Genomic DNA, 14364 nt, shown 5'->3' on the forward strand with positions numbered 1-14364 from the left:
TGATAAAGCCCCAGTCTTCTCTGATTACACCTTCCCTCTGAATCACTAGAAAATACTCTGCATTTTCTCTTACCCTGAATACCCTTTTCCCTTTCTTTATCTACATTCTTAAAAATCCAAATACAAGGACAGTGTGCTTAATAGTAAGTACATGCTGAGGGCTTGATTTATCAGTTTCTAACACAGTTCTTGCACAGGTGTCATCTTCTCCCCAAGGGTCTCCCCCAGGGTGCAGTATAGGGTTTTCTCTCTGAGGAGGGTGTAGGACTGAATCAACTCTTGATGGCAATAGAAGGCTCCACTCATTAGCAGTCCGCTCTGAGCTACCCAATGGCTGAGTACCAAGGTGACAGACCTACTCCTCCCCGCTATACTCTCTAGCTGTGGGTTCCTCTGAGTCTCCTCAGCTACCTCACCTATGCAATGAGAATAACACCCCCTACACACAGCCCTGCTGGCAGCTTGAATGAAACAGGTGAGCCTACGCAAAGTCTTGAACTACCTACCTCTTCAGTGACAGCCCATAACATTGCCTACTCTTTTGCTAAGCGTATCAAGGCCATCCGAACTGCATTTCCTCATTTCTCCTTTTTCCTACTTAAAAATAGCTCTCTAAGCACCCCCTTCTTCCTTCCTTCCAGCAAAGGAAGCATTCTCCCTCCTCCAGTCTTCCACTTCCATCTGCACTCTTCAGTCAACCTAATCCTACCTCCTCCAGGTCGTTGTTGCACTTTACTTATCACAAGCTCTTTTCAATTCAACTGTTGCTTGGCTCATGGATCGTCTGCCTCACTCATTAGAATGTAAACTTCATGAAGACTTCATGCCTTATTCATGCTGTATCTCCAGCAAATAGCTTGGTGCCTGGAACACTGTCAGTGCTCAATGAATATTTCTTAAATGGATTAATCGATCCATTTCTGTTCATCATTTTCAAACTTCTCTCATCACTGGCTCCCGCCCCCAGTCTCAAACACATTCAAGCCTCCCTTCTTTAACAAAACCATTGCTTGACCCTAATGTCCCATCAACCACCATTCTATTTTTACCTTGCGTTTTCTGACATATTTCTCAAACAAACAATATGTGCTTGCTGCTGCCTCATCTTCACCACCTCCTCCCACCACAATCTGGTTTCTCTTCATCAAGGCTGCTGAAACAATGCTATGAGTCGTCACCAATGCCTTCTGTCACCGAACTCCTCACACTGCCCCACTTCCCGGCAAATGGGGACTCCTAACTGTCCCTTTTCCTCTACCCTCAAGAATATACTGTATCCTGGCTTCTTCCTATCCTTAGGAATACTCTTCCCATCCCTTTGACACTGTCTCCCCATGTCCACACTTTCCAAAACCAATCTATACCAGTCATCTTTTCCCCTGTACTGTCCTTCCTGAGCTACTATCAATTTCACTATCATTTTGGGGCAGATGACTCAAAACCATGCATCTCTTATCCTAGCTCTCAAGAAAAATAAAAACACTTCCACTGAATGAAGGAAGTGGGCATTTTGTTATGCTATGTTATACTTCTGTGTATTCTCAGGACCTGGTCTACTGCCTGGTACATGGAAATTGTTCAGTGCATTAAAAAAAATGAAATGCTTCTGCTCTGCTATTATCTGTCTTTAATGTGATATGCAAGTAAGAATCTTCACAGGATGATCCCAACCTACCTTGCCAAACTGAACCCTTACCACACAGATGTTCCAGGCAATCTGTACTCTCCAATATCCATCCTTGTCATTCAGTCAGTTCAGTTCAGTTCAGTCACTCAGTCATGTCCAACTCTTTGCGACTCCATGAATCGCAGCATGCCAGGCCTCCCTGTCCATCACCAACTCCCGGAGTTTACTCAAACTCATGCCCATCAAGTCAGTGATGCCATCCAGCCATCTCATCCTCTGTCGTCCCCTTCTCCTCCTGCCCCCAATCCCTCCCAGCATAAGGGTCTTTTCCAATGAGTCAACTCTTCGCATGAGGTGGCCAAGTACTGGAGTTTCAGCTTCAGCATCAGTCCTTCCAATGAACACCCAGGACTGATCTCCTTTAGGATGGACTGCTTGGATCTCCTTGCAGTCCAAGGGACTCTCAAGAGTCTTCTCCAACACCACAGTTCAAAAGCATCAATTTTTCAGCACTCAGCTTTCTTCACAGTCCAACTCTCACATCCATACATGACCACTGGAAAAACCATAGCCTTGACCATACAGGCCTTTGTTGGCAAAGTAATATCTCTGCTTTTTAATATGCTGTCTAGGTTGGTCATTAAGTACTACTAAAGCTGAAGTCAGTTCTCTCCTCTTTACCTGTCATTGTATTATTTACCATGGTATTTGTTAGTGTGTGTCTCCTCTGCTAAATCCTAAAGCTTCATGAAGGCAAGAACACTATCTTCTTCAGCATTGTATTTCTAGGCTCTTGAATAGGGCACAGCATATAGTAGGTTCTTAGAAGATACTTGCTGAAGCAGTAATACTGCCTCTTTCGTTCAGACCCAACTACTTCTCCCCCTTGTGAGTGCATAGCACTTGTTTAGCAATTCAACATGAAATACTTTGTGGGATCACACAGATATATTGCAGGCATTATGGATGTATTATCTACAGGTATTACCCAGCATTCTTGCCTGGAGAATTCCATGAACAGAGGCACCTGGAAGGCTACAGTTCATGGGATTGTGAGAGTCAGACACAACTTAGCACTATCTTTTTATTACAGGTATTATCCACATAGAACCATGGAACATTAAAGCTGGAAGGGATCCTTTTCATAAGATCCATCACTTGATAGAAGGGCCAACAGCGACTCAGAGAGATTACCACTGGTTCTAGATCTTTCAGGAATTTGAACTGTAAGTTCCTGAGGGCAGAAATCCTACCTCCTACTCCTAAACACTCCCTGCTATACCTGGGGCCTTAGTAGGTAGTACTACTACTGCCACTGATATTAACAATTCTATTTATTGTTTTGACAGTGTCTTTGGTAACATACCACCCTCCATCCACAAGGTGAAGAGCAAACCCCTCACCTACACTGGGAATCCACAGCTGGCTTTCTGACCATCCAGGGACACAGCTGCCCCACTTCTCCTCAGTTATCATTGAAAATGCCACAAAAAAGAACAAGCACTGGGAGGCCATGTGGGTGCTTAGTCGCTCAGTTGTGTCTGACTCTGTGACCCAATAAGACTGTAGCCCACCGCCTCCTCTGTCCATGGAATTTTCCCGGCAAGAATACTGGAATGGGTTGCCATTTTCTCCTCCAGGGGAATCTTTCCAACCCAGGAATCATGCCCACGTCTCTTGCATCTCCTGCACTGGCAGGTGGGTTCTTTACCACTGTGCCACCCGGGAAGCCCCATGCCACGCCCAGAAAGTGCTATTTTACTGTTCTCACAGCGCAGTCACCTCCTCACCGGGTAGAAACCCCACACCAGGACCTCCCAGCACAGCTATCAGTGTCCTTCCCCTAGGACTTGGCCTAGATAAATCTTGTCTAGTGATCTCACACCACAGAAAAAACATCCCAGTGATACACTCTCTTCTCTACTGATGGGAAATGGGCACACACCCAGTTTAACACGTTTGCCAGAGAGAGAGAAAGATGGGGTCCCCCCACCAGTACAAGAACAGGTAGAGGAGAGAACTCATCCCAGGTGAGAGCTGGGGGTCCTGGACCTTGACTCTTCTCTTAGCAGCTCTGTGACTTGAGCAGAGTCTTTTAACCTTCATAAGCTGATTTTGTACTTGTAAAAGGGGAACTAAATTAACTGTTCTCAGAGAGACATAGTGAGGACCAAGGGGGATAAGATACTGGAACTGTCAAGTCATTACAATTCTCTACCTGCAACCAGCAAAGAACCAATCGCCTCTGAGTTCCCTGGAGAGTTCGGATACTCTGTTAGCCTCTTTATTTGGGTTTCTTGATAAGATACAATGTTAAAGAATCCACCTGCCAATGCAGGAGATGCAGGCTCAATCCCTGGGTCAAGAAGATTCCCTGGAGTAGGAAATGGAAACCGACTCCAATATTCTTACCTGGAAAATTTCAGGGACAGAGGAGCCTGGCGGGCTCCAGTCCACGGGGTCGCAAAGAGTCAGACACGACTATGCAAGCACACATGCATGACAGGACACAGCTTTAATTCGGTGTACAGGTGAGGATACTAAGGGACGGGGAGACAAGGACCTGCCCTTGGGGATGCTCTACTCACAACGGAAGAGATGAACCCCCGGAAGCAACTAAGCTCCTAAAAACAACAGAAGTCTGGAAGTACGCATGCTCTTACTGAGCACTTATTCATACCAGGCCCTGGCCTCACATATTAATTCCTTCAAGGCTCACAACCACCCCATACCCCATCAGGTGTGTCCTTCTACCACCCACAGGAGTACATCATGAATCACAGAACACTGGCCTTGCACCTACATGCCCATGTGTCTTTGAACAGAACCAGTATGATTAACTGGGGGAACATTTTCTGGAGGACATGGGGGCTAATGTGATTTGGAATGGGAAGGATGTGGATTAATTGTGAGACGGGGAAGCTTCAGGTATTTCAAGTGGAAGCACTTGAATCATGAAGGGAAAATATGAAGGTTGCTGGGGTGTGGGGCAATGGGGAATTGTGCTGAGATAGTGTTTCAAGGGGTGCTGAAATCAATTTTTTTTACTGAACAATAGGTCCCTTTAAGAAAGTGGTTTTGTGGGATCAGGAAGGGGAACACATGTAAATCCATGGCCAATTCATGTCAATGTATGGCAAAAACCACTACAATATTGTAAAGTAATTAGCCTCCAACTAATAAAAATAAATGGGAAAAACAAAAACAAACAAAAAAATAAAATGTTTTAAATATTCTTGCAAAAAAAGAAAAATAAAACAAAAAAGAAGACAAAAAAAAAAAAAGAAAGTGGTTTTGTGCCAGAAGCCAACTGAATAAGAGATATCTATTAGTGACTTAAAAACAAAGTTAAAGTAACTTCTTTGTGTAGTGTATGAACATTCAACTTCAGTGGGAAGCTGATTACAACCTAACCTCCTCTAATTAGAAAATTCCCAGCAAAGAAGAACCAGCCTACATGCTTTTCATACACAAGCTGTGATTTCCTTTTCCTCATAGAAAGGAAAGAACAAGTCATAAAGGTTGGCACAAAGAAGCTACATACCATGCTGGGCACATACACACAACAGGACAAGCCAAACCAAGGCGGGTCTCCAGCAAAAGGCAGGCTAGGAAGGGGCTAAGCAAGACAATTTATCATTACCAGGGAGGAAGGGTGGGAGGCAGGGATAGATTGGGAGTTTGGGATTGACACATACACACTGCTATATTTAAAATAGATAATCAATAAGGACCTGCTGTATAGCATAGGGAACTCTGCTCAATCCTCTGTAATAACCTAAATGGGAAAAGAATTTGAAAAAGAATAGATACTTGTATAACTGAATCACTCTGCTGTATACCTGAAACTAACACATTGTTAATCAACTATGCTTCAATTTAAAATAAAAACTACAAACAAGAAAAGCTAAAAATTAAAAAAAAAAAAGGTTTAGTCAGTGATAGAAACTGATTGCAGTTGAAATTTCTGAAGAAACTTGCATGAATTATATCCAAAGGATTGCGTTCTTTTAAATGTTGTTCCTTAGTGCATGCCTACGTTTACCACTCCCATAAAGTGACTGATTTCCTCATTTATTTTGCTGAAAAGTCAATTTTACCTATATTCTCTGGCATCCATGTGAAAGCCTGACAATGAGCAGTTCTCAACTGTGGCTGTCATTAGAATCACCTACAGAGCTCCTTAAACATGCTAGTGTCCAACCCCCTTCCCAAGGACTCTCATTTAGCAGGCTGGGGCAGTGGGGAAGGGAAGGGGGTGGGAAGGGAGGAGCTAGACATCATGCTTTCTAAGAGCTCCCAGATGATTCCAGCATATATCCAGGAATGAGAACCAGCTGGTTTCTGGCCCAGAATCCAAATCACTTTGTGGTAGCTACAGGAATGTACATGAAGCACCAAGAAGAAATTGGCGGCCTAAAACTTACGATGTAAATTCAACGTCTCACTTAAGTTTTCCACACACCAGTCATTTCTGTACTTCTGTCATCATTTCACCATATCCACATACCTCCTACAGTTATTTCCTTGATATCATTTTAAATCAACTCCATCTCTTAAATTTGTTTTTAAAAGAAACTCATAGACTGGGGATAATGGCAAAGTGACATAAAAAGGCAGGAGCAACAGGAAACAAAACGTGACTCTTGAGAGGAAAAAACACTCAGAAATGAGGGAAGGGCTTCCCTGGTAGCTTAGCTGGTAAAGAATCCGCCTGCAATGTGGGAGACCTGGGTTTGATCCCTGGGCCAGGGATCCCTGGAGAGCATGGTAACCCACTCCAATGTTCTTGCCTGGAGAATTCCCATGAACAGAGAAGCCTGGCAGGCTATATAGTCCATGGGGTCACAAAGAATTGCACGTGACTAAGCACAGAAGGGCGGGTCCAGGGCAGGAGACCCAGGATCCACGGGATCAAGTTGGTCCAGGCACAGCAGTGAGAAGGGATGAAGTCTTGGCTATGGTTAGAGAATAATAGAGAATGCCACAGAATAGGGTTACAGGTGGCCTGGGGTTGTGCCTTTAAAGGAGCTCTAGGGACACAGAGAGAAGACTGAGGGACCACAGGGGCTAGAGGAGGCAGATATCTGGGGCAGAGAGGAAGGCAGGGCAGAGTGTGAGGCCTAGGGAAAGCTGGTGGGAAGTTAAAAGGGAGACTAGGGGCAGGAATGAGGAGAGATCTGAGGGGTGGGTGGGGCTAAGGCAGGCCTCACTGGAGAGGGTCAGAGCAGGGGCTGGACAGCACAGCAGAAGCAGACAACGGACCAAACAGGGTGTCCTCCAGACGCTGCCAAGCAGTGACCAGCAAGAAAGCATGCAGGGACACCTGTAAACTGCCTGAAACCATTCCATGAGCTACCAGAGGTGGTCATTCCCGCACACTGAGAAACACTGCCTAATGCTCTACGAATAAAGAGCATCTGCCTTTTCACTCTCCCCCTTTTATGACCAAAAAAATTTTTTTAATTAAATGTAAACAAAGAAATATAAACCCCCATCTCACTTGTCAGGTCCCCATGGATACACTAAAACTCAACAACAAAATGCAATGTTACTTCTCTTCTCTTATACACACACTCATGTTTTAGATCTGTATGAACACCCTTCTTTTGATGGACAGATCCCACCATACGAACCATCTCCTTAGTCACCATCTGAAAGCACAGAACGTGATCAACAGAGTTCACAAATGCCCAGTAACAAACACTATAAAAACAGCATCTGATATTAATGAAAGAAATCATCAACATAATCACGTCTGAGCAACCTGGCAGTTCATTATCTTATGACATAGAGCCAAGTCCTAGAAAACAATCACTTTTATGTTCTTAAATCCTTACCCTTAATGAACAATGATGAGGGAGATAAAAGATTCATTTGCAATCACCAAGTATATGCATTGCCATTTCTTCATAAAGTTTATTTCCGCTCCATGATGTGTTTCAGTATTTTTCTCCCTTTTCCTAGGTGTGTCAAATCACAGATTCATTTATCCCCCAGTCACAGCCAAAAGAATGACTCAGGCTGGCACACAGCTTGTCGATTATTTCATTTTCCTGGGCTAAACTTATCATTTCCCACTTCTTCTTATTGCTTACTTATTCCCTCTTTACTTTCATGAGGTCTGTTACTTTCAGAATGATATGAGGCATGACAGTGATAAGGGTGAAACAACATAAAATCCTAAAAAACTGATGAAGGGAGCTAAATTCAGTTACACTAAAGGCAGATCCCAGGGAATTTTGTTCACTGCCCAGAAGGACAGGTTTATCATTCATCCATTCATTCAACAAATATTTATTGAGCATTTCCCATGAGCCAGCTCAGCCTAGCACACCATATTAAAGCATGCTGCAGTCTACACAAAGTTAGCTAACGTTAGTTACTAGAGGAAAGTTGCTACATCTTAAAATTCTGCTTGAACATGGCTGCAGGCATCACACATGTACATGTATAATACTGTCATACTCATTAACCAGAACTGGGCAACATAATCAACACCCACCACCCCCAAAACCTGGAAATAAGTTGCCCTACACAGTCAGAAACTGCTAAAGACTCACATTAAAGAAAACCCTAGAGATACTATTTATGAAAGACCATAAACATTCCAAATATAGCCATACATGGTGATGAAACATGCATGGAAGAACACATCTGGCAAACAATGTTTTGGGGAGAGGTTAGTTAACTCATAAATTCACTAACCTGACATTTCTAACAATGCCTGACACTTTTATATGCACTAACACAATAAATTTCCCCAAAATTCTATAATATAGCTATTATTATTATTAACATTTACCATTTTTGAAATTAGTAAACCAAGGGTCAGTTTGAGGGTAAATCATTTAATCAAGTGCACTTAGAAAGTAATGAAGCCAAAACTTGAACCCAAGTTTGCAACTCATGGATTCAAGCACTTTCTAAAAAATAAAACCAATTATTATTAATATAGCTTGTATATTAACATCTAACTTTTTATAATTAGCATCATGTTAGTTTGAATCTTGTTTTAATTTACACAAGTATAAATTATCTCTAAGGCTCTAACAACTCTTAATTGGACTTTTCTCAACTCCTGGTTATTAGATACCACATGTTCCTGTCTTTCCTAAGACATCTGTAAGACAGTGAGAATCAAGAGCATTGGTAAAGAAAACTAACACTCAAGGGGCACTTTTCTTCATGCCAGGCACTGGAATAAGTATTTCACTTGCAGTTTTTCCCTACAGCAACCCTCTGAGTTGGTGCTACTGTCGTCATTATCATTTTCTTTCACAATGAAGGAGGCACAGAGAGGTTAAGTAACTTGCCTAAGGTCACACAGATAAGGAGGATTCACACCTGTGGCCTCTCCTTCCCCTGGTCTATGATCTTCACCAGTAACAAGTTCTGGCTCTATTCCTAACATTCTCATCTCATCTCAAGTCTGGGCTCCCACTGGCCTGTTCTCAGTGCTAGTGAGACTGCTTTTCAGATGTGCTGGTTTGGCTTCCTCCATCTTTGATTTCTCCCCGATAACAGCCCTGGTTCACCTGCTGTGTGCAGCTCTCTGCTTCCACCTGGTACTGACCTCCTGGCACACCTAAGACAATCCCTGGTATAGACGACCACACCTTGGGCTGGGCAGCAGAGCCTCCCCCAGGTCACTTTTTCCACCAGGGTTTTCATCTCAATCTTGCCAAAATCTCTTAAAGGAGCCAACACTTTTAAAAATAAGACTCAACATTGTTTAAAAAAAAAAAAATCAATTACTTAACCAAGTTAACAGTGGCTTACAACAGAATGTCTGGATTTGCATCATATTACGAGGAGATTTAAATCACATGAATATTTGATGGTAAAGTGTATTAAGGTCAGATTAACCTGAGGAATAAAACGGACTTTCCCTTCCATTTCCACTAACTGCAAATTCCGTATGACTCACTGATAACCCACAAAGGCAGCTGTCCTCAAGACAGGTGCCATAGCTCCACGATGCTGGGGGGCCTTGTAAGGAGGAAATGGACACTTACAAAGCACCTACTATGCACCAGACATTATGTCATGTGTTTTACAGGTATGAATGAACTAAGAATTCCAAAAACAACCCCAGCAGATAGGTCTCACCACGCCCATTTTACAGATGGGAAAACAAGCTCGTAAAGGTCTCATAAATCAGCCTAAGGTCACAGAGCTGGTGGTGGAAGAGCTGAGATGTGAGCCTGCATCATCTCTTTGCCCCCTTGCTCAGGGACTATTCTTCTTGCTGCACTGCTCAGGGTTCCATCTAGAGTCCTGCAAGATGGAGCTTGCCTTTGACTACAGTACTGAGTTTGCTGATCAACCCAACAAGAAATAAGGTCCTGAAATACACATGCTTCCCAAATGGCCCTGGGCTCCTGATTCCCAGCTGGGTCACAAATGTCCCCAGAAAAACAGCCGCTTTTTTTTTTTTACTTTCTATGGGCTGGCTACTCATCTGTTTCATTCCCTCTTCTCTCTCCTTGCTCTCTGCTCTCTTCTCTACTGTGTCTTCCTGTGTGTGTGTGTGTGTTTCTGTCTGTGTCAGAAATCTGTGTGTATATGCATACCTTCTGTCTTCTGTCTCTTACACACACACACACACACACACGCACACACATTCTCATGTCCATTCTCTTCCCCCACCCCCCCAGGAATACCTCGATCCAGCAGCCGGAGCAAGCGGAGATACCAAAGATACCACTGTTCCCAGAAGCGGTCCGTCATCCCCCCCTGAACTCATCCTTCACAGCCAGTCCCCTCAGCAGAGCCTCGTCCCACCACCGCCAACTTGAGGAGGCCGGAATTTCTTGACGCTGGGCTTGCGCGCAGCCTGCTCGAAGCAAATGCCTGCCTGCGAAGACAGCCACCAGTCCTCCCACACAGAGGCTGACTGTGCCGGGAGCCTGTTTCACAGCAACAAAGGAACAAGTGCGGAACACTGCCGCCTTGTGCAGACCGAGCCTGCAGGGGCCCAAAGGGAGGTCAAGAGACGCAGGGGAAGGCACCAGGGAGCACCCTCACAAAGAAGGGAGCGGAGAAGTGGTCTTGGGAATGAAACCGCACAGTCAAGGTCACATCTTAGATGTCATTCCAGGATCTCCTGCCATCCTGGCTTCCCCTGCCTCCCATGCCAAAGGCCAGTGGCTCTCCTAACAGGAGACAGGGATAGGAAGCCAGGAAGGAACTCAGCCATCCTGGACTCTGAGGCCAGCCTACAAGAGCCAGAGCCTCACTGCCTTATTTCATGGAAACCACAGGCACCCCAGGCCCAAGGCTGCTGGACCCATGTGGCCAGAAAAAGGCCATAGACTCCACCTCCCTTTGTGGATCCTCTGTTAGAGTAGGGATAGCATGGACACCAGAGTCACATGGATATGGGTTCAAATCCTGCTACCACTTAACAGTTGCCTGGCCTTGATCACTTTACTCCAACCCAGCTTCCTCCTTTGGAAACTAGAGAGAACAGTATTTGCTTCACTGAGTTGTTGTGACGTTCCCAAGAAAGGAAGGACCTAAAATCCTGGGCCAGCACATGGTGAATGGCAGTGCTCAAGGGCTCATTGCCCCTTCTGCTCCAACCCCTCTTCCTCTAGCCAGATCCTCAGCTCCCACAGCCCTTACATCCCACGCTTTCCCACCTCTGTGCACTGGCTCCTGGTCTTCCTGTCCAGAGCATGGCCATCCTATGGCCAAGTATTCATTGCAGCCAAGTCTTCCTGGTTTTACCAACACGTAACTCGAATGCCACAGAGTCTGGCAGCCTTCCCTAACCTCCTTCCCATTTCCACTGCATTTCACTCCCTCCTTTGTACAAGACTCTGCCTCCTGACTCAACCACAAACTCCATGAAGACAGGATCTGCTCTGCAATCATCACTGAACCTTGAAGAGTCTTGAACTTTGCAAGTGCCTAAGTATTTACTAACTGAATGAGTGAAGAGGCAAATATCTGTGCACCCCACGTGGTTTCGTTTTTTAAGTTAGGAAAAGGAATGGACTACAAGGGCCTCAGTTCCTGGGCACCACCTAAAGCCTGTGGAAGAATGACAGGGCACCCTGGCCTTGTATTGCTGGGAACCCATTTTACAGGATGCTGGCTGCTGACCCAGTGAAGCCATGCTCCCAGGTGGTCAGAAGTCCTGTCTGCATAAGTGAAATCAAGAGGACCCAGGTCCGGAGCAACTTTGGACTCCAAGCCTAAAACCCACCCAGCAGCCCTGTGCACATTCATCACTGCTTTCACCCAGCCCAGGCCGTGCCAGCAATGTTGTCTCACTGTTCCAGTAGAAATGCTGGCCTCCCAGGCCTCCTGGTCTCCATCTGGGAGCCGGCAGGGGCAGGCCTCCTCAGCGTCAGCTCTTTCTGGAAGCTCAGGCTTCCAAGATGACACAGGCTGCAGATTTTGACAGAATTCAGATTGAGGAGGAGTCCTGTCCTAGCGCATGAGCTAGGAGGGACAGGGAGAAGGCGAGCAGAGCCACAGTCTCCTCCAGCCTGGCGCTGCCCCTGCTCCACCACGGCATCGTGGTTCCTTCATGAAGAGCAGCACTGGGACAGAGCATACACCGCCTCCCAGAAGCTACCTCGCTGGCTCTCCTAGAGTTATTTTACTATTACCTTAAATGGACAAGACTCCAGTCTGTAGTTAACACAAGAATGCACACCCCTCCTCCTCTCTCTCCAGAGAGAAGTGCACTGACCCTTAGCCTCCCCCTCCTTCATGAATAACAGGCTCCATCATTCAGGTGTGGCCAGTACTTTTCAAGCTCACAAAGAACTTTCACATCCATCTCCTCCCTCGGGCCTCTGAGCCACCCTGTGAGGTCTGTAGGATGGGACTCACTTTCCCCAGTCTACAAAAGGGAAAACCCACGTGCCAAGAGGTTAAATAACTGACTTATGGTCAAATACCTAGTCGGTGGCTAGGCTGAAGAAGTGTGTGCCATCTGTCTCTCCCAAAGTGTTTCTGTGGCTCTGGATTGTTCTCTGGGGAAGTGTGATGTCTTCCATAGACAGGTGGAGGCCCTCACAGTAAGGCAGGACCCGAGGGCAGTGCTGACAGGCCACAAGCACAGACTCAGCAGAGGGCCTGCGTGTGGCCTCTTACTGAGTGACAGCCTTTCATCCTTTCCTTTGGCTCCAGGCTTCTGGCTGCCGAGGAAGAGCAGCCTTCAAATAAGAATGCCAAAAATGGCTCTGTCTAACCCTACTGGGAAGAGCTCTGAGATGGGAGGCATGCACACGTGGCTCCCACCAGGGTCTGAGGAGACCCAGACAGAGACAGGCTTTGAAAAGAGCACCTGTCTATGAGACAGAAAGTCCCAGTGACCGTGTGGGCACTGTGTGAACTAGAATACTCTGACGGGGCTAATGCTACTCTTCCACGTCCCATTCTTGGGCCTGGAGAAGGCAGCTGGCCCTGTTCCCCTCCTTCCAGTAATCAAGTGCCAAACATTCCACACAGCTTCGTTTTCAAAGACAGAAAGGGAATAAAGATGTTAACAACATGGGGGCAAGCGCTGCCCCCACAAACTGTAAACATAAGAACATAAGCGTCACCTGTGGGGTCAGGCCCAGGATGAACCCATTCAGCCAGCAGTTTCACTAAAGATTGGCTTCAGCCCATCATGCTGGGCTCCCGGGAGCTCCTCGGTCCACCACTACTCATTTCTCCAACTCCCACAGAGCCTCATAAGCCTGCTTTCAATGCAGCCCCTCCAGAAGATGAATACAATGTTCCAAGAGACTGTCAGAGTTGCCATTTAGCTGCAGTGCAATTCAAACAGACGGGATATTGGCCAGGAAGGGGCCTTATTAGGTTTTGTTGTTGTTGTCGCTTTGTCTTAAACAATACTCCTGCGGCGGCTCCTTCTTTCATCATGGTTAGAGCAAGCACGGTCATTCCCATTGGCGTGGTTCCTGCAACCCACCTGACTGGTGCTACGGGGACCCATTCTCAGAAGCAAGGAGCATCTCCAGGCCAGCAACAACCCATCCATCCCAGAGGGCTGATGCCTGTCTGGATGATCACCAGAACATGGATGTGTTCCCTTCTCTTCCCTGTTCCTTCTTCCTACGTGGCACTGTTCTTTCTCCCGCTCTCCACCCGCCCCAACATGGAAACACTGTGTTCCCAATCAGATAAAGCCAGCACAAGTGTATGGAGCAGAAGGCAAGCAGCACAGAGGGAGGGGAGAAGCAGTCGTGTACCAAAGCTTTCCCACTCATCTCCTGGGACGATGACCACTGTTCCCACAGTGGCACTGGCTGGCTTGTCAGACGCACGGGGCTAGCTCACCAGGGAAGGTGGTAGTGTTGCTAGTCTGCGTAGCAGAGTGAAGATTATCTCTGCCCAAGAAAGTGGGCTCCACCAGGCTGCCATTTTGCCTTGCAAGCTGTACTTCAGTTGCAACATGTATCACACACTCCAGCAGACACCATCCTCAGCCACCTCCCACACCACTTCTGTCCCCTTGGCGATGAGCACCCAAGTGGAGAAGTGAAGCCCTGTGACAACACATTCTCAGCGATGCCATCCATGGATGGGATGGACACTGGCCCATCTCTCCTGTGAGAGCCGGGTGTCCCCAAGTGAACAGGTTTCCTAGGTCCACACCTGAGGCCAGCACCTAAGACACGTTATCACTTGTCACACTGAAATTCAAGCCCACTTCTCCCAAGAGGCCTTTTCCAGCTAACCTCTTTCATTCTCTATCTCTGAGGTTCTCA

General features: G+C 46.2%; 1 protein-coding gene across 16 annotated transcripts in view; it reads right to left on the minus strand.

The window, feature by feature from the left end:
- The window catches only part of KALRN (kalirin RhoGEF kinase), a 673187-nt gene that overhangs the window by 597721 nt on the left and 61102 nt on the right, over positions 1-14364 (minus strand). For 2 of the 16 annotated variants that reach the window (XM_043875041.1, XM_043875039.1), the window contains exon 1: positions 10294-10375. The exons of 12 other annotated variants lie outside the window; for them this stretch is intronic. In XM_043875041.1, coding sequence (XP_043730976.1) covers positions 10294-10360 — 67 coding nt within the window. In that variant the 5' untranslated portion in view covers positions 10361-10375. Of the gene's footprint in view, positions 1-10293; positions 11461-14364 lie in introns of those variants that run through there. 2 more of the 16 variants (XM_043875051.1, XM_043875049.1) reach the window with 1 other exon arrangement.

Source organism: Cervus elaphus, chromosome 19, assembly GCF_910594005.1.
Source record: "Cervus elaphus chromosome 19, mCerEla1.1, whole genome shotgun sequence".
Taxonomy (NCBI): Eukaryota; Metazoa; Chordata; class Mammalia; order Artiodactyla; family Cervidae; genus Cervus; species Cervus elaphus.